The sequence below is a fragment of the Bactrocera latifrons genome, unplaced genomic scaffold (assembly GCF_001853355.1).
Source record: "Bactrocera latifrons isolate USDA-ARS-PBARC rearing strain unplaced genomic scaffold, ASM185335v1 scaffold_64, whole genome shotgun sequence".
NCBI lineage: Eukaryota > Metazoa > Arthropoda > Insecta > Diptera > Tephritidae > Bactrocera > Bactrocera latifrons.
Window position 1 is genome coordinate 703,339 of NW_017537312.1, and position 24,251 is coordinate 727,589.

At 36.1% G+C, this 24,251-nt stretch overlaps 1 protein-coding gene and 1 pseudogene across 1 annotated transcript; one reads left to right on the forward strand and one right to left on the reverse strand.

The window, feature by feature from the left end:
* Positions 1 to 4,620: 4,620 nt before the first annotated feature.
* LOC108975328 lies at positions 4,621 to 13,465 on the forward strand (annotated as a pseudogene).
* Positions 13,466 to 13,871: 406 nt separating this feature from the next.
* On the reverse strand, positions 13,872 to 15,725 carry LOC108975329. The gene has a single exon (XM_018943718.1). It carries the CDS (start codon positions 15,723 to 15,725, stop codon positions 13,872 to 13,874), a length of 1,854 nt encoding a protein of 617 aa, XP_018799263.1.
* Between the last annotated feature and the right edge of the window lie 8,526 nt (positions 15,726 to 24,251).

Genomic DNA, 24,251 nt, shown 5'->3' on the forward strand with positions numbered 1-24,251 from the left:
CCGCCGGGAGAAGCAGAGGAAGAGGAAATCCTCCACTCCGTTAGAAGGACCAGGTGGAGAAGAACCTGGCTACGCTTGGAATATCTAATTGGCGCCACGTAGCGAAGAGAAGAAACGACTGGCGCGCTGTTGTTAACTCGGTTATAATCGCTTAAGCGGTGTCTACGCCAATTAAGAAGAAGAAGATGTTGCTAAGTTTGTATCACCACGAACTAATCGACATAGATATATGGTGATATACTTATAAATGTAAGTGATCAGGATGACGAGACAATTTGAAATTCAGGTGACTGTCTGTCCGTTCGTTTGTGATGCAAACTGTAACTTGAGTAATATACATATATCTCCAAACCCATAAAAGCTGCAGAAACCAAGTTTGTGAACAGCAAACTGAATGAAATCAGATGATAAGCACGCCCACTCCCTATATAACATTTATAAAGTTTTAAAAACGCGATATAAAGATAATCACACAAAACTGCCTGAACATATTTTACAAAATATTATCTTTCTAACGCCATATTACATTATACTAGTTACTATCAACTGAAAAATTAATGAATTTCTGTTTACTAAACCTAATAGTGATAAATCACTACGGCGTTACATGTGTATACGGGTTTCAAAAAGTCTATTTATTTTTATTATCTAATTAAATTCTATAACATCTCTAGAATATTTTCCTAAATTTTTAAGTTGGTTCGGGTACTTGGTTCGGAGATACAGCGTTGAGAACTTGTGCGCTCGAGGCTAGCTAGGCTCGTTTTTCTCGGTACTATGTTTTTGAAAACGGTTGGCAATATTTCTCGAGAACTACTCAACCGATCTTCATGAAATTTTACACAAGTCCTGGAGATAAAATTTCTAAAGGCTTGGATGAGTGATTTCTTTTTTCGATTACTACTATTTGAAAAAAAATTTCGTGAAATTTTCATTTATTTGTAAAAATGTCTGCCAAGGTTTTAACTAAATCACGAATTTTTTCACTTTATATAATTCTGTAAGGAGTTATCCTGCCAACACTGGCGCATTTTTTCCGAGAGGTCACCAGAAATAGCGTCCCAATGGCCGAGTTTAAAAAAAAAAATTTCCGAACATCTCAGAATTTCTTTGTTAGTAGTAGTAGTATATGTTTGTACCTGTAGGAATAAAAAATTCTAATCAAATATTTAATTTTTTACTAGAGGACCCGTCCACGCTTCACTGTGTCTGTATTGATTTCTATTAGTTGGATTATAACTATTAGTTAATGAGATATAGCATTTTTTTGAAGCAACTTGTGTTAATTTTCAAAAAAAAAATTTATCATACAGCATTTCCTGTATTATTCAAGCATTTCTTTTTGGGGGAAAATACTGTTGAATTTGGGCTCATAGAAATCCACCGATGAAAAGATGTTTGCTAAGCTTAAAGAGGCGAAAGCACGTGATATGTTACATACTCAACGACTGTTTACTGAGCCAGTTATAATCTATTTCACTGCGTATTTAGTTGCAGTTCTTTTCTACTATTCCAAATACTTGACAATTGTATTATTTTTATACCCTGAACAGGGTATATTAAGTTTGTCACGAAGTTTGTAACACCCAGAAGGAATGGACGGAGACCCTATGAAGTATATATATAAATGATCAGTATGTTGAGCTGAGTCGATTTAGTCATGTCCGCCTGTCTGTCCGTCCGTCTGTCCGCCTGTCCGCCTGTCCGCCTGTCTGTGTATATACGAACTAGTCCCTCAGGTTTTTAAGACATCATTTTGAAATGTTGCAAACATCATTTTCTCTTCAAGAAGCTACTCAATTTGCACATTTGACAAGATATATTCACGAAATTTGGTATAGATTATTTTTTGAGGCACCAATGTAATCTCCGAAGAAATGGTTTAGATCGGTTAACTATAGCATGTAGTTGCCATACAAACTGAACGATCGTAATCAAGTTCTTGTATGGAAAACTTTCACATTTGACGTGGTATCTTCACGAAATTTGACATGGATTACTGCTTAAGGTAATAATATAATCKCCGAAAAAAATTTTCAGATCGGATTACTATAGCATATAGCTTCCATACAAACTGAACACATGGTTACTAACAGAAATGCACCTGTGAAGGGTATTTAGCATCGGTGCAACTGAAGTTAACGTGTTTTCTTGTTTAGGAAAAATTTGTTTAAAATTGTACGCTTATATTCAAACGATTCCTGCAAACATGAATTTTGAACAAATGCTTATGATAATGATTTATTATGATGAAATATAATTTTTGTGTTAATGAGTTGTATTAAATTTTAACATAAAGAGATAAAAAGTATCATGTGTCCTTACCCTGGTTCTAAGCTACCTCCTCATAAATTTTCAGTTAAATCGGTTCAGCCGTTCTTGACTTGTAAATGGTGTAACTAACACAACTTTCTTTTATATATATAGATATGAAAAAAAAATTGTTGAAAAAGGCATTTTTCACGGAGACCTATGTTTTCAATAGTAATCAGATTTCTAATTCTTTACTGACGTAGACACCGCTTACGCGATCCGAAGCTGGTTATTATTTTCCATTTGGTGCGTTTTTTTACGTGGCGGGTCCCAAGCAAAGCGCACAACTTTTGACTTTGAGAAATTTACAATTAAACTATGGTTGTAATTATTCTCTTTACACCAACTAACTACAGTCCACATATACATATATTATATGAGAATCATTGTACCTAATTAAATTATAGAAAAATTAATTACAGCAACACTGGCTGGTAAAAGCTTTGAGATTAGTTTCATGCCAGACGAGTCTTGAATGCACTTATATCGATATTGACACTATACAACTCATTTGTAAATATGTTTTTTTTGTTCGCCATAGCACTCATTTACTTAGTTACAGGGCTGTTGATTTACATGTCAACGGAAAATAAAAAAAATTCTTTGAAAATCATATTATTTTTTACACTTCTTCATAATACCATCTAAATATAATTTACACAAAGAAATAGCTTGCATGCATTCATTTAAATATTATTTGCTTCCCCTGTTTTTTGTTGCATTTCTGCATCTCTTCTTATTTCAAATTCTTTACCACAAAATAAACGACTCTCACTGTGGTCTCACACCAAACATCAGCTAAGCTTACTATATGCTGCATGCCACACGCACTTAAGTCTGTACATACATATACATATACATATGTATGTATATACGTATATGCCTGTATGGTGGAAGTTTGATTTACTTAGATAAATGTCTGAGCTTGCGGCACATGAGGGTCTATTAAAAAGCCACCAAAGTTGTTCAAATATCAATAATTGTTAAATAAAAGCCCAACCAGCGGGTAACTGCCGACCGTTAAATGGATATGAGCGCAATTGAAGGCACAGTTCCGAAGTGCTTTAACCACATAGCAAACAGTGGTAATGATTATATAGTACTCGTATGTACGTATGTAGAAGAAGTACAAAGGCACTATTTGGATAAATTTTTTAAATGTTATGCGTTGCGATTGCCAAGTGTTTCAGTCTTTTTCAGATTCAGTGCCAACTCTAAGACACATTTCGAAAGAAAAATAGTTGTAAAATAATATGCATATTCTTGCACATCTCAAACATACATATTTATGTCGTCTATTAGAAAACTGAGAAAACTCTTCAACAATCCATGAAAGTATGATGGTTCACTACTTTTAGGCCACAAAGGACAAATGTCTGCCCACGTGAGATTCATGGTTTTTGAATAAACGCTACGACCCAATCTAAATCATGGTTAACACAATTTGAATTTTTATCCATCTTGTAATATATAATGTTTACTTTTCAAACATTTCAGTTCGAATCGGCAACACTAGTCGGAAAAATTTTTATTATGAAGCTTCGGAAGTTTTTTTTTTAAATAATTTTTACCCTTTCCTGTAAATACTTTTACACAAATCCAACAAATAGTGAACATTTATTTGAAGATGATAACGAACGGTTAATGAATTAATATACAGCGCACGCTCGCTAATGCGAATACTCTATAGTTTGAACACCCCATAATGTGAACAGACTTTTTTATACATTGACTACTCTATAATGTGAACAAACCCAAAAGGCTCTATAATATGAACAAAAGACGTTAAAGTATTTGAATGTAGTTTACACAGATCTCAGCTAATTCTGCATTTGGGGAATCCCCCAATTGTAGAATAAGACTCTCATTTGAATTGCATGTAATACTTCAGTTGCAATTTTGTATTCGCGTGGAGTGTTTCGTTTTAGATTTTCTGTTAAAAATTAATTCTAAAAAACACACGTTTTTGACATTGAAGCAAAAAGCTGATATTCTCGATTCTTTAAAAAGAGGCTCATTTATGACGTTCTTAGCAAAAAAATATAATGTTGCTAAATCAACAATTTGTGGAACCAAAGCAAAAAAACAAGTGATTTTAAAGTTCGTGAAGTGCTGCATGCACAAGTAAAGGAAAATGAATCTAACTTCAACGCTAGTGATGGAGGTACGGTATTCGACTGCTGCAAATATCAGCTTCTATCTTCGCTGCCTCAGTTCGTGGATCCATTTAAGGAAAAACATAAGCTGAAATGGCCGAACTGGAGCTGTGTAAAGACCAGTTATGTAATGCTGATGAGTCAGGCTTATTCTGGAAACTTCTGCCAGAAAAAACGTACGTGTCCAGTATGGAAAAGAGAGCCCCAGGCGTTAAGTCGGAAAAGCAGCGAAGCACGTTTTTATGTTGCTCAAACGTCACTGGATCTCATAAATTGAAACTTTTGGTAATTGGAAAGGCAAAGAATCCGCGCTTCTTTAAAAACTTTCAATGCCCCACAGACTATAAGAGCTCAAAATCCGCCTGGATGACGTCGGCTGTTTTCAAGGAATGTCTTCATGGTCCTTCGTTCCACAGGTGAGGATTTATTTTGTATTTTGTTAACTTTTTTCTTTTAAATTTGTTTTTTAGGCCAATTAAAGCTCTACTCCTAATCGACAACGCTCTTTCTCACCCAAATGAAGCTCAGCTGGCAACGGACGATGGACAAATTTTAGCAATGTTTATGCCACCAAACGTTACTCCCCTCATCCAACCAATGGCTCAAAATGCCATAAAGATTACAAAGCTGCATTACAGAAACAGCCTTTTAGCCTCAATAGCAGCTACAAACTCCAATTTACTCGATTCGATGTAAAAAAATGCTTTACGAAGAGCTATAAATCTTTTGGATGCCGCTTGGAGTCGTGTCAGCGGAGTAACATTAGCTAATTGCTGCAAAAATATTTTAAATTTTACGGCAGATGATAACGATCCCGAAGATAGTGTTCCGCTCGCAGTTTTAAAAGAAAAATGGGGAGCTGAACTTGGCGCCTTGATGAGGAATACCGTCGATCTCCTTAACAGTTTGAATGCTGAGGTTTGTTCGTTTTCGCAGAATCGCACAAAGATATGCAGGTTATTGAAAATGATTTTTTTATTAACCATTTCAGGCTGAATTAACGCTACCAGGCGTTCATGAATGGAACGAAGATATTGAAGATGATAATGCAAATGACGAGCATGAAGAAGAAGACGATTCCGATGAAGGCAGCGTATCGAAAGTAGAGGAGAAAATTAAGCGGACTGAAGCAGTTGAAATTTTCAACAAGGCGATAAGGTCGGCTGGCCATGAAGACGTCGATCCAAATGATGTAAATGTACTAAGACGTCTAAGAGAGAAAGCTGTGCCTCAACTTTTAGAAACACAGAAGATACAGAAAAGGATGACTGATTTTTTCAAATAAAACCTAGATTTTGTATAATATGTGTTACGTAAAAATATATATGTAATGAAAACACTAATAAAATGTGAATTCCAATATATATACGTACTATCCTGTTCTTTTGGAGCATTCCATAATGTGAACACTTTCGATAATGTGAACTGCCTTGGTTTTAATTAGGTCAGATTATCGAGCGTGCGCTGTATATGGAAAATTGGATTGAGCATTGGCATACTTATATATTATATATATTTCTATTGCCTCAGGTGTCTATTTTGAAAGCGATAATAAGGATTTTCAGTCTGAGTCAAATTTGGAAAAAGGTTCAGTATTTGGTAATACTTAAATAAATAGCTGTCGAACATCCCATTTGTAAGTGCTTTATTGTGTATTTATAATTATTAAAACTCATTTAATTGCAACTAGTTGTGTTCTGGTCCACATACGACCCAAAAAACACATTCTGATTTAATTTAGGGTATGCACCAGTTGACCTATACGAGGGTCGCCTTTTATATTTCGGCATTAGAGAACAAAAACAAATACTAATCATCGAAAATCGATTTATGGTTTTTGAGAATACTTTCCATTAAGATCTATACAATTTTGCATGTATTTGAACCAATTGTCGAAGCAGTTTTGCCACTCTGATTGAGATATTACCAAAACATGCGTTATGAACGTATAACCCGTTGACCCTTTGTTTAACTTTGTTCAATAAGGGAACAAAAAGAAGTCATACGATGCAAAGTCAGGACTATACAGTGAAAGACTTATAAAATCAATGTTTTAGTGCTCAAAAATAGAGTTGCACCTATCGTTGTTGAAAGACAGTGACAAACAATTGTTTGTGCATCACTCATAATTTACTATTCTGCGTTTTTTATACAACTATTTGCTTGGAAGTGCTTCGTGCGTGAACAATTTTTTTGGCTCTTCTTGACACACCCATACGTTTCGTTCACGTTTAACGTTCGGCTTCACACGCGTAAATCAACAATTCACCACCTGACGAAGTCGAAGTACTGCTATCGTATTTTTTAAAATTTTCCCCGATCAATCGACACGAAATTTTTTGAGCGATTATGCCCTTAGTTCTTTAAATCCCACGATAGGTTTTGCAATATCAGTTTAAGCACGGCTTCAATAGTTTCTAGAGCAACAATTGTTTTTATACGACCTTCACGACATCCACCTTGCGATGACTTAAGACCTCGCCTTATGGTCAAAAATTTTATTAATCAATTTGGCCCAGATGAGTATTTGAAGTTACTGTAAGCATCACAAATAACGCTCGTATATCAACATGTCTGAATATGTAGAGCATCAAAAATATGGAACTTTATTATAAAGTTATAAGTTGCCAGAATGCAGCACTAAGGTTGTTGAATCCCGAAATAGAAAAGTCAACCTACGTATATGACTGAGGGCTCGTATGTATTTAAATATATGTTTATGTTTATGTTTATGTAAAAGCACACATTTGATTCTACAAGCATTTGATACCACTTAAGGCATTCATTTGCCATTTGACATATGTACGTCGCTTTAACCGGTCACCTCTCAAATTCATATTTAAAACCTTCCTTTCTTTCATTATTTCCATTATTCACTTACAATTTGCTTTTCTTTCTGTTTGTGTGCTCATTTGTTGCGTTGCAGCCGCACAACAAAGGGCTTGTATACGCCCGCCAACTCTAAGACGCTGCGGTTGTATTATATAAAGCAAGAGTATGTGTGTAAGTGCTTGTGTACCGCCTTATTGATTTGTTTATTGTACTCATTGTTTGCTCGGGTGTTTGATTGCCATTTGACACACATAAATTCAAAGTTAAAGCTGGAAAATCTCTGCATGGACACATTAAAGCGCTCTAACTGTTCTTGTTGTTCACGCTTAACCCTTTGTTGTCGTTACTGATATTATTAGAGTTGTTGTGGTTGTTGGTGGCTTTGCCTTTTCAAATTGGTTTGCATTTCTATGCCTTTTTGGCTTATTTGCTATTTCCAACTGCATAACGTCAAACGGTTTGTTCTTCTTGCCTCTATTTTGCGGCACGTACATACATACATATGTGTCTGTATTTTTATCGAAAGAAATTGAGTTGCTTCGAAAGGCTTTTGCTCAAGTCTATATACATACATATGTACATCTGTACATCTGTACTTGAGAGATTCAAACATATTTGCCATGAACCTGAAAGATCCATTGGGGAAGTATAAGTCGCTTGTCGGTGCACATACAAACACTGAAATAAGCGTTTTTTTAGCCAGATATTAGCATTAGTTTGTTTTTCCTTGACAAAGTTACCGTCTTAAGTCTTTTGTTCTGACACATAAATGTTCACTTATACTCATTATTTTGTTCAACGATCATGGGAAATATCAGTCTTAAATGGCTTTTTAAACAACTTGGTTTTCAACTTATTGAGCAGCTATTGTATAGCAGTGAGGGTCGATGAAATGGTGATGACTGATATCATTTCCTCATTCCGGTTTAGTTGCGATTATAACACTGCACTTTCAGTTAGATCAAAGCTGATAACCTGAAAATCCAATATTTGCGATTGGTTATTATAATATATTTACTATATTATTTATATTTACAAAAATAAAAATAAAAAATTTAAAGCAAACAGCAAATATAATTCTATATTCCGATATTAAAAACATAAAAATATCAGAAAGAAATACATATGTGCGAACTATACTGACAGACGGACATGACTAAATCGATTCAGCTCGTCATATATACAGTGGGCGACAAAAGTCTACGTACGACCCATATTTTGGATGTATTGCTGAATGTAAAAATAGTATGGAAAAGTAATGATGCAGTTTTGTTTTAATTACATTTTTATTAGGAAATTATAAAACAAAAAGTCTACTCCAATACAAACATAATAAACTGTTCACAAAAAAACTAAAAAAACCATTGACAAAGGTCTAAGTACGACTAGCATTTTAATAAAACAAAAAAACATTTCAATAAGACACTGAATCTTAAAAATTAGTATTTTGTTGGCCCATCATGGGCATCTATAACTGCTTGTAAGCGTCTAGGCATTGAAGAAACTAAATTTTCAATCTCAACGGGTGTTACATGTTGCCATTTTTCCTGTAGTTTCTCTCTTAGTGTTTGCGCACTGGTAATGACATGTTTTCTCACCTTACATTCCAAAATCTCCCAAACATGCTCAATAATATTTAAATCTGGGCTTTGTGGTGATGTATTTAATTGACGTGGGGCATAGTAAAGTAGCCATTCCTTTATAATGTGGGCCGTGTGCTTCGGATCGTTATCCTGCTAGAAGAGCCTGCTCCTACCAAGGTTTAGTTTATCCACGGATGCTCTTAAATTTTGTTCTTATATATTCTTATATTTAAAACGATCCATGTTCCCCTCCACAAATACTAAGTTTCCTACTCCAGATGCAGCCACAGCGCCCCAAACCATGACATTTCCACCGCCATGCTTGACAGTAGGGATGAGGTGTTTGGACTTCATTGCTGTATTGGCTCTTCTCCAAACTTTGGCTCTTCCATCACTTCCAAAAACGTTGTACTTGGATTCGTCAGTTAATAAAACTTGTTTCCAGAAATCAAGATCTTTATACTTGTGAACGAATTCCAAACGAAGCTTTCGGTTCTTTTCACTGATAACGGGGTTTTCTGCGTGGAGTTCTGCTGTGCAATCCATTGTCATTTAAAGCCCTTTGAACTGTTCTGAAATGTACAATTTTATCGTACTGTTAATTCCGTGGCTAACTTAGTGGCATGAATTTGTGGATTCTTATCAACTTCTTTTAAAATAAAAGAGACATCTCTCCTACTAAGCTTTTTCGGTCGACCGGTTCGTGGTTTATTTTCAACACTTTTATTTTTTATAAACTTTTCATATATGGTTTGAACAGTTAATTTAGGTAAATTAAGCAGTTTTGATATTTCACCAAATGATTTATTCTCCTTTTTGTATTTTACCACCAGGTTTCGCACAACTGCTGAAATTTCTTTCCGAGGACCTATTGTGACAACTATACCTTGTGTAACCTATAGGCGATTATATCGAAATGTGCTTAACATGAAGCTTATTGTAAAGCATAAACACAAAATAAAAATAAACGGTACTCTCCCGCTACTTTCTAGTTTGTAAGATGAACATAAAACATGTATTATATGCCGTACGTAGACTTTTGTCAATGGTTTTTTTTAGTTTTTTGTGAACAGTTTGTTATGTTTGTATTGGAGYACACTTTTTGTTTTATAATTTCCTAATAAAAATGTAATTAAAACAAAACTTCATCATTACATTTTCCATACTATTTTTATATTCAGCAATACATCAAAAATATGGGTCGTACGTAGACTTTTGTCGCCCACTGTTTATGTGCATATGTATATACTTACCTTTTTGATGTTCTCCTGAGTAGCTCAAACTTCGTGACAAACTCAAAAAATCCTGTTCGTGATATAATAATAAACCAATGGCATTTTACGTGAATATCCCTAACATTATCTATTATCTAGGTATTTTAAGTTATAATTTTAAATCGCACTGTGACGACACCCACTTATATTACAGTATTAAAATTGAGCAAATTAGTTCAGTTTCTTCTCCTTTACTGGGATAGACATTGCTTATGCAATTATAGCCGAGTCCTTTCTTCATTCACCTGTTTCTCACCAATTGAGTATATCAAAGTTATGACTTACACGACGACTATTTGCTTGATGATCCTTGTCCCCTACCATAACCATATGCTTCACTGTCTTAACCAGTCTGGAAAAGCAGAGCTAACATCGCGCCAATATCATTTGCGTAAGGTATTCTTCCATCTTGTCTGTTCAACGCGCCAGCCATCCAAATGCCTTCGCCGTTTTGTTGATTTCAAGGTAAGTAATTGCCTTTCAAATTTCTTCAAAGTCAGGCAGTGGAACACCTGTTCCTTCGTAATAGATTGGGGAATCGGATTCGGCACACATTCACTGCTTTTCTCTCCATAAATTTATTATTCTGCAGACATTAACCGATAGATCGTCCCTTTGGGTCGTACAAGAGTATACTCCGCTCTTGAAAACTCGCTGCATCTTTTCGTAGAATTTTCAAGCATATCCTCTATCGGGCATATCTTACTAAATATGGACAAGTTGCGTCCTTTCAAATCTTTAGTCTTGCTAACAGATACCAGTTCAATGAACCTTTTATGTTTCACTCTGGGCCATAGGCTTTCGCAACCCCACAAATACTGGTTACAGCCCAACGCTTGCTGAACTCGCGCGAAGCTGATAGGTCCAGACAACCAGACAAGTTTAATATGGAAGTAGCTTGATACTACTGCTAGTGAGGTCATGCACTCATTGACTAGTTTGAACTCACTTTCAGCGAGCTGAAGACCTGTGTAGCAGCTCGATCTGCCTTCCCCTTGAGCTTTCCATATAATACAATATTGAACTTCATCCGATATCAGAATAAAACTTAGCACATACATATACTGCTTCAAACTCTCTTTTAACAATATTTGAAGTCGGATCATACTTTTTAAGCGCCCAGATACCAAATAAAGTTAGCGCTGATCCCACAACAGGTTTTTACTTAAAATATTAGAAAATTATGGCATTTCTTTAAGAAATTAAGGAGGTAACCTGGTGCTCAATGTTCACGATTTTTGAAACTTGTTCCACTAAGTGGAATAATCTAAATATAAAAATGTACAAAACTAAAAAATATGGGAAGAATCATAAAACTGAAAAAACCAATGACTAACTAGTATGCTCATTAAAATACCTACGCACCACTGAGAAAAAAACGTAAATTAAGCATCAACAACAACAAGAGCGAGCACAATATAAAAGCAGCCAGCAACTGAAGAAGCAACAAGCTGCGCAACAAATCACTAAAGATGGCGAGTAAAAGCAGCAAAAATAATTATAAACACACAGCCAACGAAGAGCCATCCCATTGTCGGTCATGATTTTTCGACAATTCACCGTTATATGCGCGTAATGCGATGTGATGCGTTACGATTCGATTTGCTGCTGCTCAGTCGACGCCGCTGCCGTGCCAGCAAACTCTGCGAGCAAAACTTTACAAAACCAAATTCTTATGCCGACGAAGAAGATATAAATATGTGCATATGTGTATACTCTACCAAAAATAAGAAGAAAGAAATGGAATGCCTGTTGGTGTGTTTGTGGCAGTATGTAAACTTCATTTGCGGGCTCTGCAAGGCGGACCGTTATGCGCCACAACACTTGATTGTGCAGACTCATTGCTGCATTGGGTTGGCTGTTGGCTGCTGGGCACTTCTAGCGTGCTTTGCTCGACTGCTGCCAAGTCAATATCAGCGCTCTGCACTGCTGGCGACTGACAGCAGCACCGAAAACCTCAAACAGCGTCGATTGTTCTTGCTTAACTGCTTAATTGCTACAGTTATTGTTGTTGTTGTACTTGTTATTGTTGTTAGTGTTTTGTTATTGCTGCCGTTGCCTCAGCAACTACAGCTGCAGCTTCTCCCACCTATGTCACATCCTCTTTTCTTGTAGTTCTTGTTGTTGTTCTCTGCATTGATCTACGTCAACTGCGTGGCATGCCACACACTCTCCATAGTTCACGCCACTTTTACACGTAACTGCTTAAGGGGCTATACCAGCGTAACGCCTGAAAAATTAGGCGATTTTCGTGATTTTTTTTTATAGAAAGTACTTGATTAAATGTTTCGAACTTCTTTGAAGGCAATAGGGTATATTTTCAGCTGGATTTTAAGATTTATTTTCACAAAAATTTTTAAAAATAACGGAGTTATGTACTGTCTTCGGAGGTGCCAAAAACAAAATGCCCCAACTGCTGACAAGATTCCGGCCGAACGAGTAGCTGAAACAAAAAAATTCAAAAAGTATATTAAACTTATATTTATTTATATAGAATGATCTACGATCTTTCAAAAATATCAAAAATTAACAAAATGGCGTGATTTTGAATAAAAAGGTTTTTTTTAGGTAAGAAATGGTCGTCTTTTTAATGCCAAATTGACAATTTTGCAGATTTTACAGGATATTTTTGGAAATATAAACTATTGAAAACGAAAAAAAAAAAATTTTTCTGAAAGTGTCACACTGGTATAGCCCCTTAACCAACCCACATGTACACATACATATGTATACATACATACGCATATACATATAAAGTAACATCTATGAATGTGTACATATGTAATAGTCAGGAGTTTGCTGTTGTTGTCGAGACCAGTTTTGTTACTGAGAGAATTTCGTTTAATTTCGACTTTCGGTAAGTACACATTCATTTAATGGCTGCATGGCTTCTTTTGTGCTTTGCACCACCTTCATTTTTTACGTCGTGTGACTTTATATGAAATTTAATTGTTGACTGATTCTGTATTCACGTGATTTTTGGGTGATACACACATTTGTATGTACTATATGTATATATGTACGTCATTTGAGTAAATTTTATTATTATTAAAATACTATATATTTCTGTGTTTTCTATAAATGTTTTGGAAATAAAAAGTTTTCGCAATCAAGATAAATTTCTTCCAAACCAGCCTTCTGTTTTACAATATGATCTGACAAACATAAACCTATATACATTTTCACGTATTTTAAAAATAAATGTACCAATACAATTCCACTAATATACACTACTTATTTGCCTCGACTGGAAGACCCTGTTAAGGTTTTTTCGATACGGACTCAATTTTGGAGCATCATTTGCTAGATTATTGAACCGTTTTGACGTCATATTCATAAACCCACGTCTCATTAACAGTAATTATGCGGTTAACGAATGGGGATCTTCAGCTACGTTGTCAACGATCTCGTTTTCGCCCTCTCCTGTTCGTTTTAGCAAATTATTCAGGACTATTGGTACAAGTCTAGCAGTGTCACGCTTTATCTCCAAGACAGTAACCAAAACATTTTAAGACCACCATCAACCAGCAATTCTCCATCTATTTGTCAACTTACATATAACATTTATATTATACGTATATGTATGTGTAATATATAGTACAATATATATTATTTTCACCATATTAATAACACATATGTATATTCATACAACTTTAAAAACTTCTTAAAGCACAATAATATTCTTTAAGAAATCACAATAGCAGTATTATGCATTAGACTTTGTAATACCAGATGCATTCTAACATAAAAACGAGACCACTGAAGCCAACTCCAACAGCATACGCGATCCAAACCCACTCGAACTCCTTCAAAGTTAACACTTCGTGTATCTGGTTCGTACTGAGATCTGTAAAATTTATACGTCCAATGGAGACCATTGTGTAGAATGTTTTACTATACCAATAACCTAACAGGCCCGATTCACGTGAGCGCATGACGAATTCACTCAGCAAATCTTTGTACATGGAATTTTCGCTTATCGGCAAACTGAGTAGTGACCCCTTCGTGTAGTAAAGACTTTCGGATAAACGAAATAACGGATGTTTGAAGTACATTTGACGTTGTGCGATTATCGGCCAAGTTAAGGAATCTATCAAATAACCATAACGTGTGTCCATATTACGTATATTACTAAGAAACTCATCAGACGTGCACACCACTTTGAAGTTGTGAGCATGCTTCTTCCAAAACTGCTCACCGCGATAGAACTTTATCTCAGCTATATCTGGTTCGGCCATCTGTATCTGCAGATTGCGCTCAGTAACATCTTCAAAACTTTTAATTGGTTTTTTTTGTGGGGGCAGAGTTAACCAGTTCACCATTTTTGTGGAGAAAAAATTGTTCAGAGCACCACCGAGCGCAAAAAATAGTATGAAAATAATACGTCGAGTGGCAGAATTTAAGCGCATATGGGTTGACTGATTTAGCAAACCGCGTAGTAAGTCAAGATGCCAAGGCATTAAAACTAGCAAAAAAAATTGACGATTCCAACGAAGAGTTTGGCACTTCAACTTCAATTGTACAACATAGACCACGCATAAGCACCAGGTTATAAGAAATATACCAACTAAAGTCGTAGGAGTGAAGATGGAAATGAAAAAATAATATGTTTCCATCTGCGGTTCCAGCGGCAGCATGGTTAGCCACTGAAAAAACTCGACCGGATAGATGTACTCATGTAAGTTTTCCTCCTTTTGCGGTGTTGATAAGCTCGCGCCCAGATCTATCGAGTCATTGCGCGCCGCCTGTCGTATCTCCTCAATAGAGATTACACGCTTTATACTGGACTCATATTCCTCCGGCAGCCATAGCTCAAAATTGTACCGTAAAGCGAACGTCTTTACAAAGTAACCAATATAACCTTCTAAAATAAGTTTATCACTGGTCTCGACCAACATAGTAACCGGCTCTATTTGATCGACCAATACGCGCAGCTTCTTTTTGGCGACATCTGCCAAGCGATTCGGATAGATTGACGTTGTAACACGTAGATCACGTGTCTCCACTTGCAACTCGGGAAATTGATTGAATAAGTGAAAGATGTTTGTCTGAGCGAAATCGCGATGTACGAGTATAACGTGCAAAAATTTTACTTGCATACAATTACGAAAGAACCTCTCGATTTCGGAATGTGTACTCTGAGCCAAATTTTTATTGTGAATAACCAATATGCGTCTAGTGCGTATGTGCTGCAAATCTGCAGAGAATTTCAACACGAAATCTTTATCGTTGAGTTCTCGAAGACATAATATTGCCAATAAGAAGCTATTGCCAGTGCCTCGTACATACGAATGTTCACTCTCGTTCAGCTGCATGAATGGCAAGTCGAAATTTGTCGGTAACTGTTCATCGACGCAATCGGCTGGATGCTTCCTTAGCAGAAAGTAACTAACGAATGCACCCTCGGTTTGTATGCGCTCAATGAGTTCGCTGATGCCACGCGCGAAATTCGCGGTTTCATTTTGCAAAACCGGAAAATACTCTAAATTGTATTGAAAATTTGTGTTCATCACTCCCAAACGCCAAGAACTTACAAAGCACAATACACGTATCAGCTGATAGAACATGTTAAAGCGCTGCTTCAAAGGACTTGAAAGACAATCAGCTAGGTCAACATTGACCCGCTTTTATATACCACTTTTTGTATAGTGTAGATATCCATATGTACCATTATTGCTTATTTACAATGTTTATTTATATATATAATTATTCCATTTGGCACAAATTTTTATAAAGCAAGAAAATGATTCAGCATTTTTTCCACCAAGGGGAATGTAAATACATAATAAAATACATATCTTTCGTAAACAATATATTGTAATTCACGTACTCGTATACGTTAGTCCATGCGAGGGTGATAAGTACATGAAAGCACAAATAAATTAGTCGTCTGATGTGCTGAACACAATGAACACGACAGACTGCAAGCGACCTTTGTCAAATATTAAAATACACACGTTCTTATGGACACAGTTATTTTGACGGCACGACAGTGAACTGAAAATGGCATTATGAATCCTTCTGCATGAACATTTGTGAGAAGGCAGCAACATAACAATGGCCGGCATGTACACAAGGCAACACAGCTGTCCATTTTGCATGTACACAATTTCGTTGTGACCAGTCTAATACCTTGCATTTCATTGAAATTTTAACATTTTGTTCAAAGTGAGAGCGACAACCGTCAGCCTGCAGTCGTATAGTCGTGCAGCTGTCAAAATAAATGTGTCCATAGGAACGTGTGCATTTTAATATTTTACAGATGTTGTTTGCAGTCTGTGGCGTTCAATGTGTTCAGCACATGAGAATGAGATCCTTATTATCTCATTTAAAGTTAGCTCGTCGAATGAAGTCTTCTACACATATGGTCAAAATAATAAGTACATTGCTTTAGCCTGCGGTCATGATTGAATTATGAATGTTTGGTGACGTATACGAATGCAACTCTGGGTTGGTTTAAATAAATTCAATCTGGTAACACCTTTTATGGGGGAAAAACAATGGGAAATCCCCACTTTGCAGTAAGCGAGACTATTGTTTGTTCAAGGTCGTTTTTGAAGTGGTCAAAATAATAAGTACATTGTTAGTTATTCCAAAATTTTCTGGAAATCGGTCGATTTCATTTAATGGTTTGTACTTTCGCTTGGATAGCTTCATTTTTAAAACGCATTAAAAACTTAAAAATTTTATAGATGGGTAGAAATAAGCATTGCAGTGCGGAGGAGAAGAGGTCTGAGTCTGAGTCTTAAACCTCAGAAAAGAGGGCCAAAGTCTTAGAAATATTGCTGAAACTTTAGGCCGTTCTATGTGTTTCGTGCAGAATGCCCTAAAGATTAAAAATAATGTTGAAACTCGCGGTCGACCAAAAAAGACATCAACAAGAACGGACAATCGTATCGTCACCCTTGCTAAAACGGACCCATTTAAATCTTCAAAACTGATAGCAGCCGATATTGGTAGTGTAATATCTTCCCGAACGGTTCGAAGAAGGCTACATGGAGCCAATTTATTTGGCAGGATAGCCAGAAAAGTGTCATTATTGCGAAATAAAAATTTGAAGATAAGATTACAATTCGCGAAAAATCATGCAAATTGGTCCGGCCCAGGGGGTGAAAAAAGTGGCGCAATATCTTTTGGAGCGACGAAACTATAATAAATTTGTTCGGAAATGACGCCAGGCGGAATGTTCGCCGTCCGAAAGGCAAAGAATTGCATTCACGGTTTACAAAAAAGACCGTTAAACGTGGTGGCGGCAACATAACGGTCTGGGGCTGCTTTTCATGGTATGGTGTAGGACCAATACATCGTATTTCAGACACCATGAATACATTCCAATAGATATCTTGGAAAACACGATGCTGCCATATACTGAGGAAAATATGCCACTAATTTGGAAATTTCAACAGGATAATGATCCTAAGCATACTTCGAGGTTGGTAAAAGATTGGTTCCAGGATAATGGTGTGAGTACTCTACAATGGCCAAGTCAACGGATTGGGAAGCAATCGTTCCAAAATAAGGATCAGTTATGGAATTTTGTTGAAAAAACCTGGTATGAGAAATAAATGGAAATAATAGCGGATATACTGGATACTGATGAAAAAAGTAAGCAAACATCAAATAGGAGACCGAAAACTCAATATAATCATTTCTTTCATTTGCAGATACCTGATGTAGTTATTATTTTGTCCAGCCATTTTTTCAGTCTTTTATTTATTTGATTGAAATTTAAGTTCCTATTTTAACTATTATTACTAATATTTTTATTTTTGTTATATAAGACATATGTATATGAAATTAAATGTGATATTATTTTTCTTTAAACATGAATAAAAGAGAATTTATTAGACTTAGAATGCTACACGGGCGTATGTACTTATTATTTTGACCATATGTGTATATTTGAACATAATAAGAGAGTAGAAACACCTGAAAGCAGGTGAAGCAACAGAATTTCACAGCGCTGTACAGTTCCCACTACACCACTAGACCGGATCAGAGTTTAAAGGACTATCCATTCCAACAGCAGGACTACCCAGTGATCCTCAACATTAGCAAACAAAATCCCTAACCTCACTCTCAATGCCATGCAGCTAAGATTATAGCTAAGCTAAAATAATAGTATGGGCACCTGATCAGAGCGGGACGGAGAATAAAATGCAATGAAATTAATTTTCTAATCCGCTTGAGCTTATTGAGACACCCTAGTACATAGTGTTTATTAGAATTATCGATTATATGATATCATGAAATCAAATGACTTGTATTTGGAAAAGTACTTATGTATATAATTCTACGAACAAATAAAACTGCACGTGCGTTTAGAGAAATGTTTTATAAGCAATTAGGCGATCAAATAGCGCGCTGTCCATTTCCTCAAGATATTAACTCACACTGCCTTCTAATTAATTTATTTTAATATATATATCGCCCAAACCATTCACGCTTTACCACCCAGATTGCACAGGACAAATACTTTTGACAGTGTGAAAATAAGTGAAATCGAAAAGTGTCTCCGTATAACGGTTTTGTCGAAATTTACTGAATATTTATAACGACCCATCCTGCTGAGCGTTCATCATTCATCATATTCTTACTTGAATACTCCAAAACCGATAAAGCTTAGCCGAACCAAATGGAAGCGAAGTTGTCTAAAGTGTTAAGTTGCCACGAAATGTTGCAGAAACTTTGCCACCGCCGCCGCACACTACGCGTTGAAGCAAAAGCATTACCAAAGCAACAATAACAACCGATGCAACACAGTGACATCCGCGACGACAAAAACAAGAACAATTGAATTGTGCTACAACAACCGGAAGTAGGTCAGCGGCTGGCGCACACATAAATACCCGCAGTAAAAACTTGTGTGGGCATACACAACTAGATGAAGTTGGAAACCGGATCTCAACTGTTGCTGAGAGCAAAAACCCAAGATACGCTTGCAAAAGATCACCATACACACACACTTTCACACACAACTAAATCATCTTAAAGCTATATGCTATGTGCTATGTTTACGAGCTTACCTAAATAAATACTAATAGTTTTGTTGTTGCCCCTTGTGTCTACGGCTCTTGAGTGGCGGCGTCAGAAGGGCATGGTTGCCATGTTGTGAAATGCAAATTAACATTGTGCGCGTTACAGCAACTGTTGCATGCAACCTCTCGTACACATGGCAGCTAGTTGGTTGTTGCTATTGTGTAGTTACCTTGTTTTTTGTTGCACTTCGATGTATTAGGTTGGAGGCAACTATTGCCATGTCTATAAATAAGAATTAAAATAATGATGGTAATTTGCGAATGAGGCAACAGAAAAAAATAAAATTATTGTTGGCATTAAAGGGTGCTACAATAAATGCGCTTTTAATATATCCTAGTCCTACTTGGAATATCCGTCGATGTCTGATAAATTCATCTTTCAGCTGCGAGGGTGTTAACCATAATCTCAATTTCTTGTGCATTTCATTGGAACCAAACGTTATTCTAGTATGTATAGAACAGAAATAAGTCGACCGAAGACCATTTAATTAGGAATAAATATTCTAGATTATCTACAATATAAAGTCTTTAACCTATTAAAGTCACCTCTTTTCCTATTGTTTACATGGGTTTGTTGATTAAGTATTTCGTCATTATTTCGACTATGCTCTGTAATATTAACTATACTTGAAGACCACATGCTTTTGGTTTAGAAGCCGATTGATTCCAACTGTGAATAATTTTACTATTTCTAATGTAGAACGTCAATAACATATTTCGTGGATTAGTTTACAACATCTTCATAATCTTGAGTAAACAGCGGCCTATGACAGCAGGTTATATTCTTTACGGTTAACGGGAATTCCAAAACCTAGTGCCTAAATACCAAGACATTTCCGTGAATTAAATCGTACACAGAGAACTCCATCTGTCCTGGAAAGCTTATGATCTCTGACAACTATAGTGTTTATCTCCTCTTCGATCGTCTTCTGTTTTAGTTTTAATGACACTGTCTCACCTTGTGTCGGTAAATTGCAGTTTCAGTTTGTGCTCCTAGTCTATTTTACTATCAGCGTGGCTTTTTCTGAGCTAAAATCCATAGATATAAGCACCGTACCACAGATCTTTCAAACATTGCTCTATTATAGTCTTGTGATCTCAATTTAACGATTTATTCTTAGGAAACCACACGATCACAACAATGTCCCTAAATCAATCCATTCTCGTCGAATAACCCTTTGTAAAAGAAGGAAATCAGTGTGGGAGGCGTACGAAGTTGCATTGAAGTTACATTGTCACGGTGCAACATGAAGAAAAATAATAAAACTTCAAACGATGACAATGACATGGGCGCGCTGCCATTGCCGCCACTAAATCACAACCTCCATTGCTGTTGGTGTGAGTGTAGCTTTTTTGCAGTTCAAAATGTTCCCCGCATCCATGTATTTATAAATAGTTTTTGTTGTTGTGCCACTTCCAGTACACATAATCGTAAAGTATGTACACTCGGAGAGAGAAACTGTTTGACAAGCGGAGCGCATTGACAGTGGCTAGATGACCCTCAAAGCTCTTAGTATAGTTACAAATTCATACATAAGTATGAAACTCGATTGCTGGGTGGACGTGCCACCACCTCCATTCATCGCGAGTCATCATTGAGTCGTTGGTGCGGTGTTTTCGTTATGAATTCGTTGGGTGTTGGCCGCAAATGTTTTATGTTAGTAACATGTTTCTGGATTGGGTGAACTCAAGATGTTGGCGGTCACAATGGAAGTGTCAAGGAAGGATCAGTTGGGTGAGTTGGTATTAATTTTTAATTATTAACTAAGGATTATTGACTATGAGTTTAAAGTTGAAAAGTACGAACGGTTAGGAACTAAATTTTGTATAAGTATTTATGAGTTAGACACTTAGATAGTGATTTACAGTTCTTTCGACCAAAATTCCCTGAACCTATCACAAATCAGCTAGAGTGTTTTTTTTTTTTTTGTTTTTCTGTTTCTGCTATTTCACCTAAATGTCTAAAAGTATGAGATCCACGACGAATTGTTGAAATTTTTCTATCTCATCTTCTTCCAAAGAGCGGTTTCAGCTGCCATCCGGTAAATGTTCAACTTTACTGCATGAATCCCGATCAGAGTTTCCAGTTACAACCATTGCAAGGGGAACCTTGTTGTCCTTGACATACATAGCGAACTTATGCTGAGATGCTGGAGGATGTTGCAGTGGACAGGAAACCTAAAATTATAGCTGATAGCATTTCCCAACAATGTACTCTTCCACCAACCCTCCCCGCAAGCTTTGATCCATCCTTAAGGGGCTAGCCTGCTTTAGAAGCTTAAAAAAATCGATTTTTTTATTAAGTTTCTTTAAAAATGATCTAGAATAAATTTAAACTGAAATAAACTAAGAAAAGTCAAGTTTGAACATATTTTTAACAACTAAGGTAAATTTTTTTTTAGTCAAAAACCACTTTTTTCAATTTAAACAAAAATTTGAAGTTTTACACTTTTTTTTGGAGCTTTCTTAGTTTAATTAGAAGATAAGTTATTAACAAATACGAGATGCATGGGGCAATTGCTTCCGAAAGACAGAATATCAAAGATTTCGTGTCTAAAAAATTTTCAGATAATGTTTAAAAATATAACTACAAACTCTATACGTTTCGCTTTAATCAATTATTTCTTTCCCTCCCAAAAAAATCTTAAAAATTTTTTGAAGTCTCTAAAGCAGGCTCTCCCCTTAAAAAAACTCACCGCCTGTGAGGAGAGAAGTGACAGCCAGGGTAAGCTCAGCTATAAGGTCCAAATCAAAATGTGCGAGGATTTCATAGTGCCCAGACTTTCAGTCAACTAAGTAACCAAATTTTCTGAGTTTGAGGGCATCTTTTGCAGCCATACAACTTGAAGCTATATTCAACAGTGGTATATGTAGTAAGACGTTCAATGCCATAGTAGGAATGGTTCGTGTGTTGCGCCTCCGGGACACGAATTCATAAAATTTATTTCAGCCATGATGGCTATGTCGTCCGCGTAGGCAATTACCTTTTTCTGAAGATCAGTTAGAACCTTGATACAGAGAATTGGCAATATAACTCTCCATTGTAGAGTATCCCTATTCATATCCCTAATGTCCTCGCACTACTCTATTCCGCCAGTATCGTTCTATTGCATAGAAATTGGAAGTATTTATGAACGAAGAACTCTAAATTCTAAACAAAGGTTGACTATTTATAAATAAGCTTTTAACAGACAGAAAACAAAAAAAAAACCACGACTTTGATCATAATTTTAAACTCCTTAATTTATTCTTCAAAATCTATGTCGTCCCCGTCAAAGTAATCCCCCTTTCCCCAATATACTTGTCGCAACGCTTTTCGAATCCTCGAAACAGTTATTAAAGTAAATTTCCGGAATATCCTTTAATGCGTGCAGCGGTTCACGTTTAATGTTTTTAATTTACTCAAAACAGTTTCCTTGAAACGGCCGTTTAAGCCAGAAATCAGTCGGAGCTAAATCAGGTGAACAGGTTTTGCGAAAAACTCAAGAAAAGTCCCCACACTTCGATAGTCGAAATAATTGCTCTTCAGAACTTCAAACTGTATATAATTCACTCATAACCCACAAGTTCCGTGTACATTTATGTATGTATGTACACTTCAATTAAAAGTGATGTTGTTGTTGTTTCGATTTTTTTTTTTTTATTATTGAACTTGCGCTTGACATTGCCACAAGATACTTTCGGTCGAAACTATGTCAACAGAGTATCAACTGTGATAGCAAACCGCAGCTATGCCAAAGAGATAAGCAACAACAGCAGCAGCGGGCGTCAACAGTAGCGGCAAAAAGTGTGGTATTAACACAGAACTGAATTCCTTAGCATCTCTGACCGCTGTAACCGCAATTAAAAAAAAAATCTTATCAAAATACTGGCAATATGTTGTTACATTTTATTGCTGTTGTTTTTGCCACACATTCTATTACCGGTTTCAATGCCATTTGTTTACTTAATTTTAATGACTAACGTACTCGGGAAGGAAACGGTAGGAAAAATATCCTAAATATCCCGTTTAAACGGAGTGCTTACCCCTGAAGCAGAGGACATCTCGATATTGCTATTTGTTGTCTTAGACCCGCCCCTCTGAGAAGATTCGTAAATGCAATAAAAAATCTGTCTTCTAAGCAACATTCCTAATAAATTTTTCAATATGAACAATTTACACACATTAGCACATTTTATTTCTATTGGAACAGTAACCGCGAACAATTTTTTCGACAATAGCGCCATCTAGCGTGTCAAGTAATATTAGTTTTATTCGTGGAAAAGATTTTGTTTTATTCTTTTTCTTTCCACGGTACTTTTACGGACGAACCAAGATACTTGGAGTTACTTTGCGGTTGCATGAAACATGTTGCATACACACAAACGCTACAAAAACACAAACGTACTCACTTGCAGAAAAAGCTTTAAGGATCAGGAGTAATGCAGCTGTGGCAATCATATTTTGCATGTTGACACTCATAAGTGTACCGTAAAGTATTCGTATGTGGCATGCCGCATGCGTACATTTTGTGCGGTTGCAATCACGAATAACAAGCACTGCAAAGCAACACCAATGTAATTGAATAATGTAGCTTTAACAACAATATCTAACCGGATCGTTTACTATGCAAAAACGAGATAAACACGAATCACTTTAAATATGTATTACCCTAGTAATGGAGACTTTGTTTGATTTACAACTTAATTTTCTCCAATTTATTTTATTAATAACTTTTAGAATGAATTTTCATTAAAAAGTCAATGGAACAGCAAACGTTTACTTAGTTAGCAGCACTTAATATTCTCCTTAAGGTATTGAGCAAACTATAAAATCAAACAAAATTTCCTTACGGCGACTGCCACTGGCTCGGTCACATTCTTAGTAATCATGTCTCCACAAAGTTACAATATGGGAGAGATAACTAATAACATCTCAGAGTATGGGAAGGGGTTTATGACCCCACATACTCTATTGGCTCTACATAAGTGTCATCCGAAAATAGTCGCATTAAATCCCCGTAACTGCACATACAAGTGCAGTAAAATAAAACCTTATTAATGAACTCAACAATG